This window comes from Sinocyclocheilus rhinocerous, unplaced genomic scaffold (genome assembly GCF_001515625.1).
Source record: "Sinocyclocheilus rhinocerous isolate Xijiao unplaced genomic scaffold, SAMN03320098_v1.1 scaffold1214, whole genome shotgun sequence".
Taxonomy (NCBI): Eukaryota; Metazoa; Chordata; class Actinopteri; order Cypriniformes; family Cyprinidae; genus Sinocyclocheilus; species Sinocyclocheilus rhinocerous.
In genome coordinates this window covers 1,056,654-1,073,904 of record NW_015627891.1, presented here as the reverse complement: position 1 = coordinate 1,073,904, position 17,251 = coordinate 1,056,654, and the positions used below count along the sequence as shown (strand labels likewise).

Genomic DNA, 17,251 nt, shown 5'->3' with positions numbered 1-17,251 from the left:
ACAGATATGACATATGAAACAGAGAGAGAGAGAGAAAAAGAAAGATTGCATACATTTGGAATTAGGGCTACTGTCAGCCTGAATAACCCCATTAGCCCCAGGGAAAGAGGTAATAATACTGCCTGGGTGCCTTAGATATCTCACTAACTAGCCAACATGACCAAGTAAAAGCTACTCCTATAGTGAAAATTCTGGGCTTGTGGTTAGTTCCACTCTCAATCCAGAAGAAATGTGTTGAAAACAGTGGAGGCTTTTCATCACACCTGAGCTCTGAGGTCAACTTTAAAAGCCTCAGACCAAAATATGCAAGCCAGAATCTGGCAACAGCACAAGCTTTGGGCTACAAAACACAACACAGAGGTGTTAAGCGGGGCTAATTGCTTCTTTTTTTGCTGAATGGGATGAGACTTTTAAAGCATGAGACCAACAATAACCAAGATTAGACAATCTGTTACAGTACTTACCCATCTATAGTGTATAGAAACTCTAAGTGGCTATCATTCACAGTCAATTGTGCTTATGTGATTTTTACTTTAGTTATGTGGTAGGTTGAGTCTGAAACGGTGTTTCTCTCAGCCTTGCAGGTTTTATTGCATGCCACACGTGGCTGCTTTCAACATGCCAAGAAGCCTTGTGAGCGCATCCATTCCCTCTCTGTCCCACGTAATAAACTATTCTGTAATTGATCCTGTAATGTTCCACCGCTGGCAGCTGCTGCTTACTCCCCAGAGCCACCTCCATGTGAGATGAGCTTTGATTCTTTATCTTCAGGCCTAATTCCACCAAATCATTCTCGGAGGACAGTGGCTCACACAACCGCATCCAAATTAGTGGAGTGGTCTTCAATTTACAACAAAATTGATTACGGTTAGAGAATGGCTAGAAAAGCAAGAGGCTCAGGGGAACATGGAGGCATCAGATTCGGAAAAGAGAGAGAATGACTCCATAGAGAAGAGAGACAAGATGAGAAAAGAAGAGAAGACAAAAGGAAAGACGAGGAGAAGAAACAAGGAAAAGATGTGAGACAAGAAGAGAAAAGATGAGATGATAGGAGATATGATAGAAGAGAAAACGAAAGAAGAGAAGAGAAGAGAAGAGAAGAGAAGGAGATATGAGCTGAGACAAGAAGAGATGAGAGGACATGAAAAGAGAACCAGAGAAACAAAAGGAGAAAATGAGATAACAGAGGAGAAGAGCACTGAAAAAGAGATATGAGATGAAAAAAAAGAAAAGAAGAGCACAAAGAATATGAGACGAGAAGAGACAATATGAGAAGAGAAGAGCACAATTAACACATGAAAGAGAAGAGAGGACAAGAAAACAGAACAGGAGAAGCAAAAGAAGACAACAGATTAGAAGAGCATAGCTGAGATAAAGCAAGAAGAGATGAGAACATGCAAGATGAGAAAAGAAGAGCACAGACAAGATGAGATGAGAAGAGAAGAGCACAGGTGATACAAGAGAATAGAAGATGAGATAAGACAAGAAGAGTGGAAAAGAATAGAAGAGAACAATACAGAATGCAACAGAAAGTTAGAGACAAGAGGAGAAAAGGAAACAAGAGAACAGATAAGGTGAGGCGAGGCGAGATGAAACATGAGGATGGGAGAAAGCAGTGCATCTTAAGCACACAGACCTGGGCAGAGGGCAATGTTGCAGAGTTTGCTCTGGGTCTCGGGTCCCTCACACGCTCTTCCTCCATGCTGGGGTGGAGTGCACATCCGAGCGCGGGTGCGATGACCCCGCCCACAGGTGAAAGAGCAGAGGCTCCATGGAGACCACTCTTCCCACACACCGTGCACTGCCAACAGAGGACAAGAGTTAAGACACATACACACCGCTCACTGCACGCACGCACACACCCCCCCACACGCAGCCTCATTCAAATGCAGCAGTGAAACACCTCCAGCACCGACTCAGCGAGCCTGTTTATCAACAGCTGTTACACAGCCGCAATGAATCAAAACAACTGCATAATTTCCCCTTTTCTTTACAATTTACCTTTCCCAATCCCATACCACTCCACCCCCATCCCGAGCACCACGGCTGATGACATTATTTTGTCTTAGCGTGATGAAAGACGCGCCGGGAGGGCTGCCGAGGCCGCGCTGAATTCGTCTCAGCTCTCTTAGCTTACTTATCAAAGTCCCAGGTGTGTGTTCTGTGTGCGCACTTACTGGGGCTTAATCCAGTCATCAGTGTCAAGACTGCTGGGCACCGTTTCCCCTCCAAACATCAAATCCCCCTCTCTAATGCTCTTACTGTATAATGAAAACTCCAATCCCACTCAAAGAGCATTAATTAAAAACAAACTCTCATTGAAGCACTCATGGAAAGCCGGACTTTGCAAAAACCAGCTCAATGACTGCAATTAACAGGAAGCTTTTTTACTTGCGGTTGGACTCTCATCTATAAGGAGATAAAAGGTGATGTCACCAAACATATGCCATTCTTTTTACTTGTATTTAAAGGTATACAGATGGACTAGATGAGCAGTTTTCAACAAGTGGGTTGTGAACCAAAAATTGGTTCTAATGGAATAGCAAAATAAATAGGTTTATTAAAAAGTATTTTTAAAGGTTTCTTGTCTAAAAAGTCTGTACATCCAGTTCTACAGTGCGAATTTATTTGAAGTTAGCTACATGACCAAAGAAATTAATACTTTAATTCAGCAAAGATGCTTAATAGTTTTTGGTTTCCACAAAAATATTAAGCAGCACAACTGTTTTCAACATTGATCATCATAAGACGTCACTTGAGAACAAAATCAGAATACTATAATGATTTCTGAAGGATCACGTGACACAGAAGACTGGAGTAATGGCTACTGAAAATTCAGCTTTACCATCAAAAAAATTTATTACATTCTAAAATATTATAATAGAAAACATACACTAAAAAGATTTTAGTGTATTTTTAATCAATAAATGCTGCCTTGGTGAGCATAAGAAATATTATTGACCTGTAGTGTAAGTTAGGTAAATGCCAACATGGTCAGCTTTTTTGACGTCCCCTCATCAATGAAAACCAAGAAAAAAACTATCCAAGACAACATTAAATTTAGCCAATTATCCTATTCAGCCATATTATTTCGGTTTATTTTACTATATCAAAATTCTTTCCTTTAAGGACATTTTTGCTCATTTTATTTACTGTTTGGTCGTCACTTGATATTCAATTCAATAAAAATTTTTTTTTGATTTGTCTCAAAAGCTGTCTAGAGAGTTAAGTGGATTAGCTGGGATGAGTCTTTTTTTTTTTGAATTTCTCTTATATTTGCAGCTGGCTATATGAACTTTCCCAATCTATAAAACACATACTGTAGTGTGAAAGCCTTGTGTACTAGTACATAACTTATTCCCCTAATGCTTTTATTTTGCTGCATAACACAGTAAAATGATGTAAATAAGGGTTGTCCTCAAAAGAAAAGCAATGTTGTGCTCAATTAGGCTGCTGTCCAAGCTAGTCCAGAAGGGGAATAAATGGTTTTATTTGAGCATTCAAGAGACATGGTGGTCTTATTTCCAATCCCTTAAGCTCTAGTCTAGCCTTATGTCATTTATATGTGCCTCCAAGCCTTTTCCGCCACCAAACTGATCTGAGAAGCTTTTTTGAGTTGGTTTTGAGAAATTCTGCACTCAATGGCAAATGTGAACACCATTTTTAATCTTGGATGCGAAGCAGCTCATTAATGTTGCTTAAATTTATGTTCAGGAAAGTTAATTAGCAATATTTATAAATCCTTTCCTTGACTGTAAGCAAAAAGTGAAATTTCATAGCCATTTTAGATTAGATAAATGACATTGCCATTTTTATTAGCCATTTATATATATAGCATGGTCAAAGATTGCTGTTTATAAACCAAATTATTAAAACTAACAATGATTTCACTATCAATAATAATTTACACACACACACACACACAAACACACACACACACACACATATACATATATACGTATATACGTATATATGTATATACATATATACATATATACATATATATATATATATAGCACGTGACAGTGAGATGTCTCTGTATATTGTTCATGGTGTAGGGAAAAGCTGTATATCTATAATGCTGTGTAATCCACATTGATTTAGCCATATAAAAAATCTTAAAAGAGCTGAATTGCCATTTTTAGAGCTAATGGTGTAAACAAAACAAGTCTCTTTTCATGCCCTTTTACTTAAAAATAAAAATCCAGTTAGCTTGTGACATAAGTTCAATGCTGCTGAGGTAACATGTAAACGGCATTAATTTACCGATACCAAAAGTCCTAAAAGAGCTGAACTGCATTTTCAGAGCTCATGATGAAGGGGGAAAAAACAACAAGCCTCTTTTCACGCTCTTTACTTGAAATAAAAATCCAGTTAGCCAGTGACAGCAAGTTCAACGGTGCTGAAGTATCGTTGAGCCCAACTCCATTAAGATGGCACCTCAGAAAATGATGAATTAAAGGTCGATACCTCCAGTAATTAAAGATTTTAAAACAAGAGGGTAATTCAGGTCGCTTTTCTGGCCACAGGGGGATAGATTAGTCTTTTTCGCCTTTCTTCTACATTTTTCATATGCATGCACCAACAAACACTCTCTCGCTTTGTGTTACAGCAAGGTTTGTGTTGGAATTATATAAAAAGCTCGGCTAAGTCACACATTGTGAAGAGGGACATGAAAAGAGTGGCAAAGAATGAGAAAATTGATGAAGTAACATAAAACAAACAAATGAAGATGAATGACTAAATACACAAGTGGAAAAATCAGAGCAGACACAAAGATAAATAATAATTCTGAAAATTATAATAATACATTTCACATAAAAATTTAACATGAAGCAATAACAGCAAATAAATACATAATGACAGCAATTTTCTGCCCAGAATGATGAAAGATACAGATTCTGAAGGATAGTCCAGTGTCTGTGACTAACACTACCTGGGCAGGGGGCAGTGTTATTGCACACCCTGGATTCTCTTAAAGGGCCGCTGCAGTGTGATCCGTATGGTGAGACACATGTTCTTGTTCGCACCTGCGACCCTTGACCGCATGTAACTGAGCAAGAGCTCCACTGGGACCACTCCTCAGCACCAGGGTCACCTGTAGGAGAAGGGTGACACCAGTTAAAAGCAGTAACATGGTCATGTGACACCCCGAGGGGGTGGAGCCAGTAGGAGCAAGAGGGGCCTCACTAAGTTACACACTAAGAAGCCACAGTAAATCTTAAAGGCTCCAAGAGAAATTGGGACGAGCTCAAAAGGAGCATCAGGTCTTATTTGATATGATCCTGCCTGAAGGACTTTCATTGTCCCAGAGCAGAGACGCCCAGTCCTGCTCATAGAGATCTACTTTTCTGCAGAGTTCAACTCAAACACACGTATTAATTTAGATCCTTGATTAGCTTGGTTTAGATGTGTTTGTCTTTCCAAAACTGGAAAAATGCTAACATCCTGTCTACTAAGTTTTAATTTGATCAGAAATGGTCTGGTCTTAAAGGAACGGTTCACTCAAAAAAAGAGCCTTCATTTACCCACCATCATGTCATTTCAAATCTGTATGACTTAACTTATATTTTAAAGAATAAAGAAGGTTTCAGCCGCTTTTGTCCATCAAATGAAAGTTAGTGCATTTCAGAATATGACCAGAGCATTTCACTGTATGGACCAACAAAATAAATTAATAAAAAAAAATAACAGGCATTTTTCAAAATATCTTCTTTTATGTTCCACAGAAGAAGGTCATTCAGGTCTGAAATGACATGAGGGTAATAACCGATGATATAATTTTTATTTTTGGGTGAACTGTCCCTAATTATTTCTCACAATCCTCCATGTGGTAGCTTATAGGAATAAAAATGATGTCTGACAGAGCAATTGAAAGTTTAGTTTATAAATATAATTGATAACTTATGATGATATAGTTTAAAACTTAACTTATGATTCCATTTCAGCTGAGAAATAAGCATTAAATATTCATTAGGTTATCTCTAAGCTCACGTGAATTTGTTCTAGATCATTAGACATGACATTATGGTGCAGTTTCAAACCGGTTTCCTTGGGAAGTACCTTCATACGGACATGCTGTCTGTTAAATCATTGACTGACTGGGAAGTAAAATCTGCCTTTGGTTTCAGACACAGCTAAACTCTGCAGAAAGGAAGATTTCTAGAAGCACAAACGAGCAAACTTGTCCTGGTGGATGGCCCATATTTAATAATGGCATTAAACATAATACAGTCTACAAATATATTGAAAGATTGCATTGACAGATCAAAAACATTCAAAATCCTGATTGGCATTTATGAACGATACATCTATGCATATTCAAAGCAGGATCACATCCATTTGAATATGTGGCCACAAAATAAATATCATAATGGAAGCTTTTATTATATTAGCATCCTAAAAGTACTAAGGTTCAAATTCATATTTATATTTTAAAATCAACATGCAACCAAATTAGATAAATAAAACGGAAAGAAAAAAGGCTGAGACACATGTTCTTGTTCGCACCTGCGACCCTTGACCGCATGTAACTGAGCAAGAGCTCCACTGGGACCACTCCTCAGCACCAGGGTCACCTGTAGGAGAAGGGTGACACCAGTTAAAAGCAGTAACATGGTCATGTGACACCCCGAGGGGGTGGAGCCAGTAGGAGCAAGAGGGGCCTCACTAAGTTACACACTAAGAAGCCACAGTAAATCTTAAAGGCTCCAAGAGAAATTGGGACGAGCTCAAAAGGAGCATCAGGTCTTATTTGATATGATCCTGCCTGAAGGACTTTCATTGTCCCAGAGCAGAGACGCCCAGTCCTGCTCATAGAGATCTACTTTTCTGCAGAGTTCAACTCAAACACACGTATTAATTTAGATCCTTGATTAGCTTGGTTTAGATGTGTTTGTCTTTCCAAAACTGGAAAAATGCTAACATCCTGTCTACTAAGTTTTAATTTGATCAGAAATGGTCTGGTCTTAAAGGAACGGTTCACTCAAAAAAAGAGCCTTCATTTACCCACCATCATGTCATTTCAAATCTGTATGACTTAACTTATATTTTAAAGAATAAAGAAGGTTTCAGCCGCTTTTGTCCATCAAATGAAAGTTAGTGCATTTCAGAATATGACCAGAGCATTTCACTGTATGGACCAACAAAATAAATTAATAAAAAAAAATAACAGGCATTTTTCAAAATATCTTCTTTTATGTTCCACAGAAGAAGGTCATTCAGGTCTGAAATGACATGAGGGTAATAACCGATGATATAATTTTTATTTTTGGGTGAACTGTCCCTAATTATTTCTCACAATCCTCCATGTGGTAGCTTATAGGAATAAAAATGATGTCTGACAGAGCAATTGAAAGTTTAGTTTATAAATATAATTGATAACTTATGATGATATAGTTTAAAACTTAACTTATGATTCCATTTCAGCTGAGAAATAAGCATTAAATATTCATTAGGTTATCTCTAAGCTCACGTGAATTTGTTCTAGATCATTAGACATGACATTATGGTGCAGTTTCAAACCGGTTTCCTTGGGAAGTACCTTCATACGGACATGCTGTCTGTTAAATCATTGACTGACTGGGAAGTAAAATCTGCCTTTGGTTTCAGACACAGCTAAACTCTGCAGAAAGGAAGATTTCTAGAAGCACAAACGAGCAAACTTGTCCTGGTGGATGGCCCATATTTAATAATGGCATTAAACATAATACAGTCTACAAATATATTGAAAGATTGCATTGACAGATCAAAAACATTCAAAATCCTGATTGGCATTTATGAACGATACATCTATGCATATTCAAAGCAGGATCACATCCATTTGAATATGTGGCCACAAAATAAATATCATAATGGAAGCTTTTATTATATTAGCATCCTAAAAGTACTAAGGTTCAAATTCATATTTATATTTTTAAATCATACATGCAACCAATTAGATGAAATAAACTGAAAGGAAAAAGGCAAACAAAACTAATAGATGAAATATATAAAATATGATATACTATGCAGAATGCATGCAACATGGCTTCTAAAAGTTAGAGAATGATCTTTGATGAGAGTTAGTTTTCTACTAACTACAGTTGCACAGAAGAACAGACCTCTGGCCCGCTGTCTAGACTGCACTTCACTCTTTTAGATCTCAGATCTTCTGGATTTATGCTAAAGCTTCTTGTCTCTTTGAAGCTAAATCAATTAGAATTGGAGATTGTAGAGAAAAAAGGGGATGGTTAGCGTTTCCCCCAGCATATTCAGCAGATCACAGCAATTTTCGGCAGCGCTGGTCACATTTGAGAATCACTTGATGGAAGAACTTTCTATGTGGAATCCAAGCAATCAAAGCTGTTAGAAGTTCCATTTGATTATGGTTCTGAGCTGGAAACATTATGATTTATCAACTGTAATGTCAATTCAATCATTGGCATTGTTTGCTGGCATTAGAATACATGATTGCTAAATAAAGTTGATATAATTGTTGGTTTAAAAGCATAGACTGCTTTCTGGCAAACACATAGAGATTAGCTTTGTGCTTTATATCTGTTCACTAAATACTACACTCTGGATCGCCTGTAATTCCCAATGAGCAATTGCATGGCAAGACCAAGCACTAATAAGACATTTGATTTCCAGAGAAGCAAGAAAACTGTCTCCCTAAAAGCACATGTTATCAATATCCACAATATAACAATCCAATTGCCATGTGATGCTGAATAAAGGGATAGTATGAGAAGGAAAATATTCAACTTAAACATTTAGGCCTGGTTTCACAGACAGGGCTTAGACTAAGCCAGGATTAGGCCATAGTTCAATTAGGACATTTAAGTCATTTTTATAAACGTGCCTTACAAAAAACATTACTGATGTCCCTATTGAGACAAAACAAAGTCACTGATATATCAGCCAGGATTCGGCCATAGTTCAATTAGGACATTTAAGTCATTTTTATAAACGTGCCTTACAAAAAACATTACTGATGTCACTATTGAGACAAAACAAAGGCACTGATATATTTTAAGATCAATCAGTGCAAGTTTCTTTCAGTTGAAACAACTCAGACTTACATTTTAGTCTGGGACTAGGCTTAAGCCTTGTCTGTGAAACCGGGGGTTAATGTTTTAATCAACAAATAATTGATATCATTGTTTTATTTATTTATTTAAAGCCTAATGAGCATTAAATAATTTAGGCTTATATGCTCAAAATGTATGCAAATTTTTGGTTGCTTGTACACTCAAGATTGGTTTGTTTGTACTAACTTCCAGAGAATCTACTGGCAATGACCTTGGGTACATATGGACAATATGGACCTCTGCCATTCCCAGAGATTAGATTAGATCGAAAGGTGGATCAACTCTGGATGAAGTGGTACAACAACTCAGACAATCTGAAAATGAGAAACTAAATGTAGGATGAATTTCATTTATAAATGGAAATAAATAAACACATAAACGACTGATTGGAATGGAAACAAGGTTGTTAAGGTTTAGTATGCACAATGATTTGCAACTTAAACGATATTAAGTGCTACATAGATGTCACAAATATACAAAAGGTGCAAAACTTAAAACAAAATAAGATGGCTGCTTAACGTCCCTCCCCATAATAGCTACAGATCATCTGGAGTACATGCATGAAACAAATGAAATCAAAAAAGAAAAACAGGGAAATTAAAGCAAAGAAAAAGAAAGGGAAAACATCTTAACGTTTCTACAGGCCTTGTTTTTTTTTGGCACTTTAAAAGGTAATATGTCAGGGTTATTTCACCTCTAAAACAGCTGGATAACCACAAATGTTTAATGTTAACCATTTAATTGTCACTTAATTCATCTATGTTTTAACGAGTCAGGGTTATATTTATTGCTTTTAGTGGTTAAAAAAAAAAGTCATCAAATCTATCAAAACAAATAGAAACCAGAAGTCCAATTGAGCATGGTGTGAATTTGCAGAAATGGCCAATTCTTTTGTTTTTCCTCAATGTATTAACCAAGTGGAAGAGGGACAAAAAAAATAAATATGGTAAATAAACATTGTCACTTAAAGGTGCAGTACAGAAGATAGCATGCAAGTGACTTAAGATGAAAATTAAGTTTAGTTTACATAGGAAAGGAAAGAAACATAACTATTGTATTACCAGTTTGTGCCATAAATTTAGCAGATTCATCTCGCTCCTGTAGGCCCTTTGTGTCATGTACTGATCTTGGCCGCTGACTTTTTACAGTATGTTCTCCGATCATTCCATATTCTAGGGACAGAATAGAGGTTCATGAAAACTAGACTTTGATACAAAATCTTCAGAAAGAGAGAGAGAAAAGGGGGATAAAAAGAGCTTAGCACAATTCTGGAACGTAGAGGTGGCTCGCGGTACATGGCTTTACAACAAAATAAAAGTATATCACACATGGACAACTTTTTTTAACTTGTCACTCTTGTCTTTTAGCTTTAGCCTTTCTAGGAAAGCAAAGAACAGTGCACAGAATGGTTTATCAGTGGTGAGCTGGGAGTATTAATTGAGCTTAGAAGCACAGCTATGACACATAGAAACACATGCAAAATCAACTTACATTAGCTTTTTAACATGACGTTGAATTAACCTCCACCCCTCCCCTCCCGAAAAAAAAAAGAAAGTATAAAAAAAGAGAGGAAAATGTGTAAGCCGTTGGAAAGCCACAGAGGAAGGAAGCGGGGTGGCGAGGGAAGTGGGGTGTCATGGACATGCTAGATTGATCCACAGTGCCTGCAACAGATCCAGGCTTTTGGAATAATTAGTTAGACCCAGAATTAGTAAAGGAATTATGTGCTGTTATATCTAACAGAATATCAAAAGATGAATTATCTCGCAATTGTATGCTAAGCTGTGTATCACTCATTTTGGATTAATTACACTCTTTTCAGCACAACAATATGGCTAATTTCTCTTTGTTCTTATCAGAAGCAATTAATTCATTAAAACTGTTTTGTCAGAAACAAATAAAATGTCCTCATTCGAAAAGCCTCACAGCGAGCATAACTGTTACCCTTAATGAAACTTCCTTCTATTTTTACTTGTCTCAATCCATGTATAAAACATTTGTTTTTATCTTTAGGGGGTTGCAGTCTTGTTTTCAGTACATGTTTCATAGATGGAGTTGAAACAGATCAGTAAGCAGTAAGACACAGCCATGCTTCCATTGCTAATTGGGAATTACTTCACTGATGTGAGAGGTAAAAGAAGGCGCAATGTCTTTTACTTCAAGTTTAACACCCTAAAAACAGAAACCTTGATGTTACAACAGCGAGAAGCAAAGGTTTGAGGTGAAAGGCTGTGTTTAAAAGCTACACTGAGTATATAATGCAGTTATGGAAGACTTCAGGCCTGCGGCCGCAAGAGCCATTTGGTCATACACATGTTTATGGCTCTGTCCTTGACCCAGGTGGGCCCAGAGCATTTCCCCACTCCCTTTCTGCTTTCTCCAGTACAACTTAAAAAAAAAAACTAAATAAATAAAGCAAACAAATTCAAAGCACTGCCTCGCCCATGCCCACAGAACATAACATACTGTATAAATTATAACAATGTCACTGCAACATAAGTCACAAAAACATTAGTGTGGGTGCAAGGGGCTGTCCTCAAGCAACACATTTTTATTTCTCTGACACAATGCCACACTGGAACTGCATTTGAAGATCTTACAAGTGAGAATGTGTGTAGGGATTACAAATAAGGAATTTTCTACATTTTGCTGCTTCAGTCCTGGCATGGAAGTTCCAAGCAGTCCACTCAAAAATTTTAATTGGCTGGAAATTTACTCATACTCTGACCATCCAAGATGTAGATGAGTTTCTACATTTAAATCATAGAAATTTAGCACTTGCTCACCAATGAATCCTCTGGCTGACAAACAGCTGAACCTTAAACAGTTGATAAAACAGCACAATATTCCACATGACTCCAGTCCATCAATTAACATCTTGTGACGCAAAAGCTGAATGTTTATAAGAAATTCATCAAGACGTTTTTAACTTCAAATTGTTATTCCCAGCTAAAATACGAGCCCTCTATGCATTATATTGCTTTCTTCAGTGGAAAAAGTCATCTTGTCTAATCAGAAGAGAAAATATGCAGAGATCAATCACCATTTTCAAGTCCAAAACAGTTACAAACCAATATGTTGGTGGATTTTGAGCTTGTTTATTTGGGCAAGTGACGGTTTAAGTTAATACACCTTAATAATGGACGTGTTTCTTACAAACACACCTTTTCGCCTCACAAGACATTAATTGATGGACTGGATTATTTAGATGTTTTAATCAGCTGTTTGGACTCATTCTGGCAGCACCATTCACTGCAGAGGATGCACTGGTGAGCAAGTGATGTAAAGCTACATTTCTCCAAATCTGTTCTGAAGAAGAAACAAACTCATCTTGAATAATTTAAGCAAATTTTCAGCAAATTTCCATTTTTGGGTGGACTATTCCTTTACTGGAGTATCTCACCCCAAAATGAACATGCTGTCATCATTTAATCATGTTATTCCAAACCCATGACTTTCTCTTCTTCTGTGAAACAGAAAAGGTTAAAATTTGAAGAATACCTGCTTTGCTGGTTTTTGCCATATAATGACATGTGCCGTCAAGCTCTAAAATGAAAAAAAAAGCATCATAAAAGTGGTCCATACATCTCCTGTGCTATATATTCTAGGTCTTCTACAGTATTCGAATAGCCTTGTGTGAAGAACAGACTTAAATTTGAGTCATTTCTCACTGAAAATCATAAGCTCTGCTAGCTCTCAAATAAAATATAACATAACCTTCAGACACAGGGACAAGAAATCTTGATGTCACTGGGTGCAACAAGAGGAACTCATGAGTAAAAGATGAGAGCATTTCTTTAACAGTACTTTAATGTGAGAACAACACGATAGTTTCTCAATTAATATTTTGTCTAGTAGAAATTAGTCAATAAACAAACACATAAGCATACAAATTAATGGATAAAAACACCAAGTGCAACACAGTCTCAGATGTTACTAAATGATTTGATCAGATTCATGGTTAGACACTGATGAATTAAGACACAAAAAATATTTTTTGGTTTTTTATTTCTTCAGGTGGCTGCAGACAAAAATTGTCCACATATTTCATAGCAGACATAACTATAATTTTAGAATATAACAGGAAATTGAAAATAGCTCTAAAGGGAATAGTTCATCTAAAAATTCTGTCATTATTCTCTCACCCTCATCTCATTCGAAACCTGTATGACTTTCGTTCTTCTGTGGAACATAAAATGAAAATCAATGGTTTCCAATACTATTTTGGACCCTTCAAAATATCCTCTTTTGCGTTTCACAAAAGAAAGTCACACAGGTTTGGAACAACATGAGTGTGAGTAAATCATGACACAATTTTCATTTTTGAGTGAACTGTCCTTTTAACACCAGGATTGTACTTTTGATAACTGAAAGCTGTAATTTTCATTTTCTGAACTGAAAAGACCAGTATGGTCATCAGTGCATATTGTGGGATTGCAGGTGCTCTCATTATGTCTATTAATTAGCTCATTAACTTCCACTGTTCTCCAGCTAGAGCAGTATCGACAAAGCACAAACCAGAAAAAACAAGCTAAACCAGGCTGGTTTATACTGGTCTTTTCAGCAGAGATGACAAAATGTCTTTTGGGACACAAGCAATATAGGCTTACTTCGGTATCAGAGAAAACGCATCCATGTCGTCAGAGAGAGACGTTCCCATTAGAGACAGTAAGCTATATCAGGCTACATTGATTGAGTCTCCGATTGTTCAATGGAAGAATAACAAACTCTCTTCAGACCTAATGAATCCTTTAGTATAACTTCTACAATAGCACGTTTCCACGGCAACAGTGAGTCAGAGAAAGAGAGGGGGAGAAAATTAAAAAAAGTTTAAAGGGGTCATATGATGCTATTTTAAGGATCATTATGTTGTGTATTTGGTGTAACAGAATATGTTGACATGCTTTAATGTTAAAAAAACACATTATTTTTCAAATACTGTACATTATTGTAGGTCCTCTATGCCCCGCCTCTCTCAAACACTTAGTTTTCTACAAAGCCCCCCTTTTGACAAGCGCAGTCTGCTCTGATTGGCCAGCTGACCCAGTGCATTGTGATTGGCCGAACACCACAAGCACGCGTCGGAAATGTAACGCCCCTTACCATAATCGCGAGCAGCATCATATGACCCCTTTAAAGCAAAAGGAGCCCCTACCAAGTGTTGAGTACATGTACAGTAAATGAACATACTTTCGAGAAGGCCAACAATTCACTAAAAATGTCTTATGAAGTATTCTAATTTGTTGAGATAGTTAATTGGTGGGTTTTTGTTAAATGTGAGCCAAAATCATCACAATTAAAAGAACCAAAGACTTAAACTACTTCAGTCTGTGTGCATTGAATTTATTTAATACACGAGTTTCACAATTTGAGTTGAATTACTGAAATAAATGAACTTTTCCACGACATTCTAATTTATTGAGATGCACCTGTAAGTCCTTGAAATGTTAAGTAATTGATGCTAATAGTCATACACATATAACAAATATCACTTATGTGAATGATTAGCAGTATTTTAATTGAGCTTGTTAGTTAATGTTAAAGGGGTCACATGATGCGATTTCAAGTTTTCCTTTCTCTTTGGAGTGTTACAAGCTCTTGGTGCATAAAGAAGATCTGTAAAGTTGCAAAGACTAAAGTCTCAAAACCAAAGAGATATTCTTTATAAAAGTTAAGAGTCAGCCACGCCTACCTAAAACGGCTCGTTCTAACACGCCCCCACATATCTACCTCACTATGTGGAAATATTAGCATAATGCCACCCAAAATGTGCACGCAAAGAAAGAAGGCATGGTTTCAGTAACAGCAGTTAGTGTTGAAGCAGCATGTCAGAGAGACGCTGTGTGTTTCTAGGCGAAAGCAAAAGCACTTTATTTGGCCTGCCTCTGTGTGTTTCATTGTGAAAGCGAAACTACTTTGTTTGGTCTTCCAAAAGAGGACACAACTAGAAATCAGTGGTTAAGTTGTATTTACAACACTGTTCCAGAACAGTTCAAAGCAAATATTCAGATGTGTGCAACGCATTTTTTACGGAGGACTAGGACTGTTTCCTGGGAGAGTAGCCTACAATGCCGGTGTACCGGTGAATTCAGTTCCCCAGTTCCAACTTTGCAAGGACAGTCTGGCGCTTAGCCAGACCTTGTATACAAGGTACCACCCTTCAATTTTTCACTGTTATCTTCCTCCCTAGTGTCAATCTCGTCAACACTTTCAGGACTATTCTCACTAGAGCGATGCCTTAAACAGTCATGTGAGCCATTAATACTGCTTAGGGTGCAGTCTGATGCAATTGTGTTGCTCATAGTATCTTCCAACTGATTGTGTTCACTCCACTGTTCATCTGGGTCTCCAGTGTCGGAGGACGAGGACTGTTTCCTGGGAGAGTAGCCTACAATGCCGGTGTTCCGGTGAATTCAGTTCCCCTGTTTCCCCTTCGGCGCGCATGCTGACCCTATACAGTCTATGATGTTGACAAATAATGCTGATTCACAGCCTGTAAATAAGTTTTCATATTTAAAGGATTCACCACTGACGATTCAAGCGTGAGTTTTGAGCAGTGTAGAGTAGCGCTTGTTGTTTGTCGTTTCTCCGATCACAAATGCAGACATGGTTTTATGTTTACGCGGCACGATGCAACGCAACGCGTAAAAAGACAGTCTGTCAATCAAACTATCGTGGGAGGGGCCTGTCTGTGTGACGTCACACAGACAGGCATCTGAGATCGGCTCGATTTGAGAAAGGGGAAAACATTTAACCAGATTAAAAAAACAAAACACTGGGTGGATTTTTATCATTATAGGGTGGTTGTGTACACGCACTGCCAACACACATTTCAGTTCAAACAACTTGTAAAAGTGCATGTAGCATCCTATGACCCCTTTAAACCGCATAAACACATTTCATTACACCAAATACACAAAATAATGTTCTTTTTTAGCAACGTCATATGACCCCTTTAACACTCTTTTGCTAAATTTTAAATCACATGCACAAATAAATAAAGGCCTACATGCTTTATTAATCATTAGGATTGAGAACTGTGTTGCAGTTATATTGAAATGTGTAATTTAATTTCAATTAATTTACTTAATTTCAATTTCATTTCAATTAACAGATTACAATATATACAATAGACTTTTCCAGACCAGCTAAAGGGTCACATGACCTCATGCATTGCCTATGGGTACTACCATACATTTAAAGATCAAAAAGGTTCAAAATACGCAGGGATTCAATTGGGCTGGGGCCATCCAGGGCTGAGCCCGGCACATGGCTTAGGCCGGTAACTCATTAGTGAACATTCATTATATATTTTCAACAATATTGAGCATGAAAGACACTCGGGACAGTTGACAAAATGTATCTGCACGTGTTTTTAAGTCTTGCCAGTTTAAGCATGCATGGTTTTTAAACCATTCAAGTGCAATAAGCAGCAAAAGAGTATTCAGTTCAGTACTCACGCACTTTCTGAGAGACGGTTTACTGTAATTACGCACCCAAAACGCGCACACATAAAGTTGCTTCTCAGACAGTGCGCGAGTACAGAATTTAGTTCTTTTTCACAGCTTATTGTGTAAATGTTCTGATACATACAAAATTGTCAAAATGCCTGTCTTGCTGAGTATTCACGTAAAAACAGTCAGTTATAGCTTCAGAGAACGTAAACAACTGAGAATTAAAACGCATGTGTAACAGTATATTAGATCCGTGCAGTCGGACTTAAAGAGACAGCAGTCTATTAAACTGATTGCTGTCGGTGTCACTATTAATGTTAATCAAACAACAAAAGACAGAGAAAATCACTCACTGCTCTTGACTGACTTTTGTAACTTTAATTGGAAGGTTTCATCTGTATTTGTTTATACAGTGAAGACTATCCAGCATTATTTTACATTTGATTACTTTATTCAAATTCTGTAGTATTTCTGTGTCTGAATATTACTGTTAGACCTACCTGAAAACTTAAAGCACTGATTTTATTGTCATCAGATGTAGCTTTGCCCACTGCCAGCATCTAGAACAGGGGTGCCCAAACTCGGTCCTGGAGGGCCGGTGTCCTGCAGAGTTTAGCTCCAACCCTAATCAAACACACCTGAAGCAGCTAATCAAGGTCTTACTAGGCACACTAGAAACTTCCAGGCAGGTGTGTTGAGGCAAGCTGGAGCTAAACTCTGCAGGAC

General features: G+C 37.4%; 1 protein-coding gene across 5 annotated transcripts in view; it reads right to left on the bottom strand.

The window, feature by feature from the left end:
* The window catches only part of LOC107736840 (adhesion G protein-coupled receptor B3-like), a 195,634-nt gene that overhangs the window by 93,607 nt on the left and 84,776 nt on the right, over positions 1 to 17,251 (bottom strand). For 3 of the 5 annotated variants that reach the window (XM_016548194.1, XM_016548193.1, XM_016548195.1), the window contains exons 3-6: positions 10,133 to 10,243; positions 6,511 to 6,578; positions 4,937 to 5,030; positions 1,637 to 1,801 (exon numbers count right to left, since the gene is read on the bottom strand). In XM_016548194.1, the coding sequence (XP_016403680.1) occupies positions 1,637 to 1,801; positions 4,937 to 5,030; positions 6,511 to 6,578; positions 10,133 to 10,243 (438 nt within the window). Of the gene's footprint in view, positions 1 to 1,636; positions 1,802 to 4,936; positions 5,099 to 6,510; positions 6,579 to 10,132; positions 10,244 to 17,251 lie in introns of all 5 variants that reach the window. The other 2 variants (XM_016548197.1, XM_016548196.1) reach the window with 2 other exon arrangements.